Genomic DNA, 10,075 nt, shown 5'->3' with positions numbered 1-10,075 from the left:
ATTAATTTCTTATGGGTTCCATTAAATTTCTGGTTATTAACCAGTGTCTCATCAATTAGCACTCCCAAGATGTAATTAACTACCCGATCTAACAAAAGAAATTACAGCAGGCTTTTGGTTTTAGTTTTTAGTTTTGTTTTTATTTCCATCCACACTCATTGCACTCATGTGAGCACATGCGAGATATAGTATCAGCTAATACAAGTCTTGGCATTAGGCCAGAAGCAATCAGAGTTCTACGTTAGTCTGGTTACTTGTACTGGGAGGTGATTGGCTAGAATGCTGACTTTTGGGTGGGATTCCAGCAGTAATACTACCAATGCCAACAAGATTCAATGTTGATAGTTGAGAATATATGTGACACATCTTAGTGAATATTCCAAGCACATACAACCGCCCCTAACACACATAATACTTTGTCCCTCAGAAGTCAACCAGTAAGGCTGTAGTCAGTGCTCCCGATTTTGCTGCCGAGATCAGCTGCCACTACAGGTTTTTGGTCTCGATTAGATTCTCTATCTCCTTGCAACACCATCCACTCTCACTTTCGGTCTTGCTGAGAGGGGGAGCCACGTTACAGACAGGACTGAAGCCTTCCAGGTAGGTTTGAAGAAGCAAGCAAGCACGTGCTTCTTCCTTTCATTACAAATATGCTTTAAAACGTAATTAACACGCACTTTTGTACTCGACAACCATAGATGACCAAAATTTAAAATTAAGAAATTTGGAAACATTTCTTTTCCAGTTACAGATAAATCTGTCAAAAAAAAAAAGTTAGAATTTTCAAATATTTTGATAAATAGAAACGGATCACGCACAGTCAAATTCGTTTCCTATATTAGCTATTCACTTAAATATATATATCCTACATCTGACCGACTATTAAGTAGATTTTAAATGATAATTGAAAATTGACTGTATTCACTAAAGAATAAGGCTGGGGGATTATCATGAAGGAAAAGGTTTTTGTTCTTGCTGTTTTTCCACCACGGGAATCGAACCCTAGTATATAGCGTTGTTACTTCTTAATCTTACTGCTGTTCCGCAGGATGACAAAGGAAAAGGAATAAACAAACAGAAGCTCAGAAAGTGCGCCCAATTAAGTCACAATCATTGTTCGTAAAATCTAAATTTCGTCGAGACTCTTACAACTTTAACAGGGCACTTTTTGGTGTGTGTTAAAATAAGTAACAGTCGCCTACACGAGGATATGTTTCCAATTTAATGGCTGCTAATTAGCCCCTTATCGTAAACAATTATCGTTTTTTTCTTTGATTTTATGAGCGTATACGAATAAAATAAATAGCTGACTCTTTGAACACCAAAACAGACATTGGGGGAAATGTTTATGAAACATATGAATTTTGCTCGGATAATTGGTTTGAACTGAGATATTAAATCAGTAATACTTACTAAACAATCGACAGAGTTTTGATATGGTCAAACACAATAAAAAAAAACATATTATTCTGTTTATTTAAATGATTATTCAAATCTTTGGCCAGTAACTGCATTTATGATTTTAAAATGAAGACTTTATTTCAAACTTTGGAGTGCAAACGAACTATTTTGCATTAGGATAAACAACAACAACAACAAAAACTTACTAAAGAACATACAATTACATGCTTTGGACCAACACAAATGCTCTTGTTAGAGAACCAATTATTTTAAAGTTTTAATAGGTTCATATTCATGTATATTAGACGACGAAATATTTCACATTTTCAAAGTTATAGCGACGTTGAGCATTAGGTGATAACCCCGGGGATTGCACCGATAGGCTCTGATCTCTCGTGTGGAAGACGGCTGCCTCGCTGGAGATACAAGAGAGCTAGTTTCTTTATTGGTGTTACCAGTGGTCTTTTGGCACTTGGGAATGTTTTATAACTACGATTATTCGAAAGTGAAGTGCTTTAGTTTTTAAATCAAAGCTATTTTATATATTTTTTAAAAACAGGTGGCTATATTATTTTGTGTCATGATTATATTGAAAGAAAATTGTCCAGGAAAAGGGGGAGGGAGGAAGGTCTTAAGAGGTATTTGGTAATTTCAAACTCTACGTCCCGAGGGTTAAGCGGTCAGGCCAAAGAAGAGACATCCAATCAGCAGTACTCGCCGCCTGTGCTGCTACTCTTAAGCCAATCTTCGCAACAGTGGTCTTGTTGTTTTAAAATTTAATCTCTAATTTTTGAGTTGGTAGAATAGAATGAAGTCAGGTAGTTAACAGCACCCACCTCAACTCTGACGAAAAGTAGGATTTGAACCTATCTCTTATAGCGCACCCAAGGCCACAAAGTGCGGCAAGGAGACGCAAAGAAGAACCCTCGGATTCACATTACGAGCATGCTAACAATGCATGGTCCAACATTAGTCAGTGAGTTGAGATCAGAAGTTTTAGGTGTGCTGAAGATGTGCAGTACGAGCATGCTAACAATGCATGGTCCAACAGTAGTCAGTGAGTTGAGATCAGAAGTTTTAGGTGTGCTGAAGATGTACAGTACGAGCATGCTAACAATGCATGGTCCAACAGTAGTCAGTGAGTTGAGATCAGAAGTTTTAGGTGTGCTGAAGATGTACAGTACGAGCATGCTAACAATGCATGGTCCAACAGTAGTCAGTGAGTTGAGATCAGAAGTTTTAGGTGTGCTGAAGATGTGCAGTTCTGTAAAGAAAGAAGTTGTGGTTCCATTATCTGTTAATGAAAGTCCTATAAGCACGCGCCTGCAAATGGAGAATTTAGGATGAGAATTCCAAACACTGCTGTTAAAGCCATTAAGATTTTCACGAAACGGCCATAAAATTCCGGTGGATGTACTAAAAAGTGACGAAAATGTATGCTTTTCCATCCTAATTACAAATATCCATAACACGTTTTGTTCCCGTGATAACTCCTGGAGTGTTTGAAGGAAGTATTTATTGAAACTGATTTTTTTTTTACGTTTAAAACCTTTCGTAAAATTCAAAATGAATTATTGTCTATTAGTTTGATAATTACAAAGTTATGTTTGTTTATTTATTTGTTTTTTGTCCACCGCGAGGAATCGAATGCTCATTTCTGCGAGACAATAAAAAACATAAGGTACGACAAATACAAAGAAGGTGTTTTTGTTTTAAATATAAGTGTTTCAGAACCCTGAAAAGGGAAATTCTAAAATAGATTAAGAGCAAGACTAGAGTATTTTACGAATAATAGGGGAAAAGTAGTTATCGCAGAAAAACACTATCAAAAAATGCCGAAATAGGAGACATATGTATAAAGCTGAAGCAGAAACTGCCCAGAAAGACCGAGCTTGCGTGTCTTTGGAAATAATATGATAATTAGAAGAGGCGTAATTAGTCTGCTATGCTTCACCTCAAAACTGAACCTCCTTTTTTTTTTCATCAAACTGCTTAAAGCTTTAAGGCCGTGGAGAGACTTCTTATGATAATTGATGGTGAAAAATCTAAAGGTTTAAAATGGCCGTCATGAGGTGTCCACCTGGTAGGGAATGGGTTTGTGGTATAGCAATTCCATTTACCAGTAGTAGCAGTTAGTTTGTCAGGCTGCCTGCTTGAGTTTATTTTTCCATCTTCATTTCTTGCTATTCAAATATTTGACTCATTTGCTACAATTAAGGATTTGAAAATAACCCTTAACCCATAGGACTTATTTTTCTGTATCGTGCAGTGAACGTTTTTTAAGCATGATGGCAACCAGTTATTCAATCAACCACGGGTTTTTTGTTGAAAAGAAAAATCGTGTTTTTTAATGAAATTATTGTTTTTTTTGGGGGGGGGTATTAATGTCTTTAAAGATATAAGTAGAGTTTGATTTATTTTTATTGCTTCACGAAGGAAATGACATCGGTGTCAGTTTTGATAATTTTTTTAACATCATATTTGTATCAATAATCATCAGCCGACGGAATGATGTATTGGGAATTCTTCAGGAAAACAGTATTATTACTACAGTTCAGCTTTAGCCCTTATGGAGTGAGGCAGTTTTCATACAAGAACTAATGATATAGATATAATATTTTTTTACGATTTATAAAAAAAACGTTCGTTAATAAATGCAAAACGTGCAGACGCAATGTGGTAAGTGAAGTAAAAATAAATCACAATAAAAGATTTTCTGAGAAAGAGTAAATTGGAAGATACAAAATTTGATAAATTATGGACTGTAAGAGAGAAAGAATGGTATCACTTTACCATAGGTATATACACAATAGGGAACTTCATAGATCTGAAACGTATAGAGGTTTTGGTGTTGAGGCTACGCATTATTCTGCTATGTAATCAGAACCCAAACAAGCCTGGCACCGCATGTGTGCTGATACGGTTAACAAACGTCAATCTCAGTATAAGTTAAACTAATTAGTTTAATGAGTCATACTCGTATTCCTTAGTCTGCGCCGAGGAATAAAATATTAGAAACTTTAAATATCATATTATACAAGTGAATGAAGCAACCATTAGAAAATAATTAGTTTAATATTAACTATTAGTAAATAAATTTTCTACGCCCACCTGTTTTCCAGCATTTCTCCCCTACGCGTTTATTAATCTGTAATAAAAAATAATTTATTGATGCTTTGCTGTCATGAGAGAATACCTCGACATTTCTAATGCAGTATAGACGTTGCCTAAGCAACTAAGTCATTCAAGACTGTTATTATGTAACGGTCAATCCCACTATTCGTTGGTGAAAAGAGTAACCCAAGAGTTTGCGGTGGGTGGTGTTGCTTAATTGTCTTCCCTCCAGTCTATCATTGTTAAATTAGGAATGGTCTATAGTTTTGCGCAAAATTCAAACCAATTTGCCACTTAGTATATCCATACCCGAAACTAATTATAAAAAAAAATTAAGGTGAATTAAAATCAGATGAAAATTAAAATACAAAGTACTAACTACATCAACGGTATGAAAGCAGAGTACTTCTATCATCAAAAGAGAATATGCTAACAAATTAGTGCTATAGTGTTTGCTTGTACAATGAAAACGTTTAAAACGATTGTTCTTTTTCTTCTTCCTCAGTATTGACTTGTGCAATGAAAACGTTTAAAACAATTGTTTCTTTTTCTTTCTAAGTATATAGTTGTGCAACGAAAACGTTTACAATAATTGTTTATTTTTCTCTTTGAGTATTTATTGTACAACGAAAACGTTTAAAACAATTGTTTCTTTTTATTCCTGAGTATTTACGTGTGCAATGAAAACGTTTACAATAATTGTTTCTTTTTCTTCCTAAGTATTTACGTGTGCAATATAAACGTTTAAAATAATTGTTTCTTTTTTTTCTTGAGGCAACAGAAAGATGTCTAACTTTGACACTTTTATTTTTGTTTATGACGTTTATACTTAAACATATTTTATCACGTCGATTCAGGAACGCCTATAAACTTGCTAAAATGTCCAACTTTTTATATCGTTCAGTTCGAACTGTGTTTTCAATTATTAAAGTATTTATTAGCAAAATAATTTTTATAGCTTTTGCCATAAACAAGCTTACATATTTTAACAATGTACTTCATATTTAATTACGTTTGTTTGTTTTATTGCAAAGCTGCATAATGGGTTTTCTGCGTTCTGTCCACTACAGGGAATAAACCCCGGATTTTAGCATTGTAAATTCGTAAATTTAATGCTGATCCACTATGGGGTATTTAATTGTGAAACTGCTAATTACTTTACGTGTTACATAATCTCTAACGTTTTCGTGTAATATGAATTTATTTTCTGTTTTTCTTTTAATGTGGTTTAATCTTTTTACTAAGATTTCTTAGCTTAGTGAATAAGGTGGCTGACAAATACGTGTTTTAATTCATGGAAAATAACTTTCATTACAGAATAGTGAGCATCGAACCCAGATAACCGTATAAATAGTTTGGTTATATTATTCTGGATAAAAATAAAATAACATGGAACTTAGAATGTTATATAAAAAGTATCATACTGATGATAAAATATGAAGGCCACGCACACCAATAGTAGCTGGTGTACTGGGCTGCATATCGGAAATTAAATGGTTCGAGACAGATATGCCGATGAACACTCCCCAACTTTCACTTTTAAGGACATTATGACTGTAACAGTCAATCATGCTTTTCGCTTAAGCTTAAGAGTAGCCGCATAGGTGGAGAGTATTGTTGACTGGTTTCCCTCCTTCTGATTAATATTTCTAAATTAGGGTTGGCTACGCATCAACATTAGGGGCCACTGACCTGGCCGTTTAGCGCACGTGTCGCAAACGGTTCCGTTCAGGTTGAAAAATATCAGTTACTATTCCGCCTAATCTGAAATTATTCAGATGATACAGTAAATAAAGCAAGATTTAATTGTGCTTAAAACGAACTTGAAATTGAGCTTAAAATAAACAGAAAACTCTTAACCCTATATTTCACATTGTAACGTACAGATAACAAAACCATCTTTGTTGCTTATTACACATAAACAAATGCTTCATTTTTCATTTTATCATATTGTTATTGTTTAACATTATTATGTAACGGTATTATTGTATTTTTTTATAATTCATGAATATGTACACTTTTCATTCTCACTTGAACCCTTTATTGCACGCTTTATGAAAGGAAAATACGGTGGGAAAAATTGCTTTCTTCACAATTCCTACGTACATAGATCTATATCGCACACAAAAAAATGTTTTTGTGAATATATTGTGGTAAGTTATAAATGGGTACGTTACCTAGAAGTAACATTGTTCAATTGAGGAACCAATAAAAGTATATTCATGGTTTATATAGACTGTTGCCAGAAGTAAGTGTATTTCAACTCCAGAACCTGAAATCTAATAAATTGTTAAATAAAGAACCAGGAAAGGTTTTAGGGCAAAATATGAAGAAAAAAAGTCTTACTATTAAGGCTTGAGGTAAATATTGTATGAGACGAACGATCTCGTTTAATTCATAATTACGCATAAGCGAACTATCAGGTTTCTGTGCTGTAGTTTATCAGGTTTCTGTGCTGTAGTTTAATAATTAAGCTACATACTTCTCTGTTGATGTTCACAAAGATACGATTTTTATCAACACTTCAGAACGGCACGAAAAGCTCAAAATCTCAATTCGATTAGGGCCGAGTTTGGTGGTCTACTGATTAGCGTGCCGGACTATGGATCATTGTTCGCGTTATGTTACCGGAAAAACAAAATCGCGTTCCCTTGTTTGAAGCCGCAGGTGCTTCATAAGGATGACAGTCAAATCCCATTATTCGGTTAAAGTAATCCAAGAGTTGGAGGGGTGCTTGTTGACCAGCTGCCTTCCCTCTAATTGATCAGCCACAATAGCCCTTGAGTAGCTCAGATATGTGAAAACAAACAAAAACACGATTACTGTTTCTATTATCTCTGAGATTTTTCACTCTTTCGAGAGCCATCTGGTGTATGTATACAATCATATACATTTATATAAATAATATTATTTTATAGCATTCCTTCAAAGTACATTTTGATAATATATATATATCTGCGATATTCTTCATTCCTAATTTAACACATAAATATATGCGATTATATATCTTATTATTTCTTCCAGGCTAAGTATTGTAGACTAATCAAAACATATGTCCGAATTTCATCCGTTTTTTAAAGTCAGGTGGTAAAGACGACTTTATTGTATTTCATTTTTCTCCAGGAATTTCTACATGTAAAGATTGCTGTTCCATGAGCCTTAGTGAAACATGTTCAGCGTTTCTTCTGAAGATGGTAAGTTTAAAGCGTTTTACTTCATATTTGATGTGTTTTACTTCAAAGACTATTATATGTTCCAACCAGTAACAGAAATGACCCGAAACCATCGATTATAGTAGATATATATTTATGATATTTTACCGAAAATGAAGCTGCTTTTAAAAAGAGACTAATAAAGTTGATCAGTTGATGCATCCTGCTACTTTAGTATATGGAACTATCAAACATAATAGTAAACTGATACTCGGTTTATAAATTATTGACGTCTTTGTCGTGCACAAATAATAATAAAAGGGTGACTTAATATTCTGTTATATTTTTCAAGTGTTCTCACGTTTAGGATGGTGCAACACACCTGATAAACAAATGTTTGTGGAAAGGATTATAAATCAACTACGAATGTTTTGCATCATTAATGTACTGAAAATTTAACAAAACACGTTTGTATTTTATGATATTTGACAAAATAACACGAATTTGTTTTTGAGACCTGGCGAATTATATTAACTTTTTTATACTTGCTTTAAACACGTATTTTTTTTCAGAATAGGTGAAATTATTACATCTCTGATTTTAGAAAAACACGTAGGTTCAAGAAGTCATGATAGAAATGAATAAATATCCTATAACCCGAGCGCTTTCGAAAAGTGGACCTTTCTTCTTCAGGAGCAAATTAAGGAAGTTTGCTCCTGAAGAAGAAAGGGCCACCTTTCGAAAGCGCCCGGGTTATAGGGTATTTATTCATTTCTATTATTACATCTCTGATGTTCTTCGAGACTAGATCTATTATTTTATCTTGAATTTCTTTGTTTCTTTGAGACTTGGTGGCAGAACTTTTATAATTTAGAAGTACAACCATTTAGGCTTCACGAGAGGCGTTCAGGCAGATGTTAGTATTGAAACATACATTTATTTATAACTGAATTAGTTTTATCTTACTGCTTCCTAACTCCTCAACATAATTGCATCTTAACCATACTGTTATCATCATGATTCAGATTTTCTTAACACATTAGGAACAGTGCAGCGTTGATAAATAGTGTCACAGTAGTACTCAACAATATCCCTTATGGAGTGAACAACGGATAATGGAAGAAATTACGATCAAGTTTGTTTACGTGCGGAGTTTCGCGCCGTTACTCTAAACTGCGAATGGTTTTCATACGCTCAAAGAGAAATTACGAACCAATTATTTCATCAGATATTCATTTAGTATTCTAGAAGAAAGAGTTGTTATAGATAAGGATACAGGGTGACGTAAAAAGTCGTGTACTACCAGGATTTTGTTTTTTACAAGTCCTGCCCTTATAGCTGTTAGAAATATGCACCTTTGATATCATGACACAATGTCACTCTTTCAGATCGGCTATGGCTCACACGCATTCTTGCGAGGTTAATGACATCCAAACCAATTGTTGTAGGAAAAGAAAAAGGATTATTTAATGAATAACAATTATGACTTATAAAAACCATAGACAGGGTGGGACTTTGAAATATCGTGGTGGTACTTGACTTCTGAATCACCCTGTAGACACTCGCAGAAAAGGAAAGTCCTCGTTTTAATGTAGACACTTGCAGAAAAGGAAAGTCTTCATTTTAATGTAGACACTTGCAGAAAAGAAAAGTCTTCGTTTTAATGTAGACACTCACAGAAAAGGAAAGTCCTCGTTTTAATGTAGACACTTGCAGAAAAGGAAAGTCCTCGTTTTAATGTAGACACTTGCAGAAAAGGAAAGTCCTCGTTTTAATACAGACACTCACAGAAAAGGAAAGTCCTCGTTTTAATGTAGACACTCGTAGAAAAGGAAAATCCTCATTCTAAGTATCACTCTCAGTTGTACATGGATCACAAATGAGGTTGAAAGGTATATGAAGAATGGTGATATAAAACGCTAAACTGATTTTATTTATTTCAATGATTATGTGTATATATATATACTTAACTATAAGACACGTTTGTGTCGAATTAAAATTAGTATCTTGCATGCGTTTATTTCAAAAGTTGCGGAACGCATTTCTGCTAAAACAGGTCGCTAACTTCGAATCCTCGGATTCAAATTTCGTGTACGTTAGTCACTAGATCACACCCGGCCTAGCAAGAGCTTAAAGTTAATAATCTGTACATTGTGTTTATACGCACACACACACACACACACACACACACATATATATAAAATCTTGTATGTTAAAATACATTTTCGAAAGTCAAACTTTTTGAATCTTTGTAACACATTTGAAAGTGTTTCAATCAAATTCTCTATAAGATTTGTATTGATTTATGATATATCACAAACATATAACAAATAACTAAATAGCTCATAAACTATTGATTCCATTAATTGTTAATATGCAATTAAATCAGCACTATAAAACAACAATGA

The 10,075-nt window shown here is 34.0% G+C and overlaps 1 protein-coding gene across 2 annotated transcripts in view; it reads left to right on the top strand.

The window, feature by feature from the left end:
- The first annotated feature begins 412 nt into the window (after positions 1-412).
- The window catches only part of LOC106478063 (protein bowel-like), a 79,927-nt gene continuing 70,264 nt past the window's right edge, over positions 413-10,075 (top strand). For both annotated transcript variants that reach the window (XM_022381587.1, XM_022381586.1), the window contains exons 1-2: positions 413-600; positions 7,639-7,709. In XM_022381587.1, coding sequence (XP_022237295.1) covers positions 7,685-7,709 — 25 coding nt within the window. In that variant the 5' untranslated portion in view covers positions 413-600; positions 7,639-7,684. The remainder of the gene's footprint in view (positions 601-7,638; positions 7,710-10,075) is intronic.

Source organism: Limulus polyphemus, unplaced genomic scaffold, assembly GCF_000517525.1.
Source record: "Limulus polyphemus unplaced genomic scaffold, Limulus_polyphemus-2.1.2 Scaffold177, whole genome shotgun sequence".
NCBI lineage: Eukaryota > Metazoa > Arthropoda > Merostomata > Xiphosura > Limulidae > Limulus > Limulus polyphemus.
The sequence above is the reverse complement of the archived record's forward strand: the minus strand, read 5'-3'. Positions and strand labels throughout refer to the sequence as shown.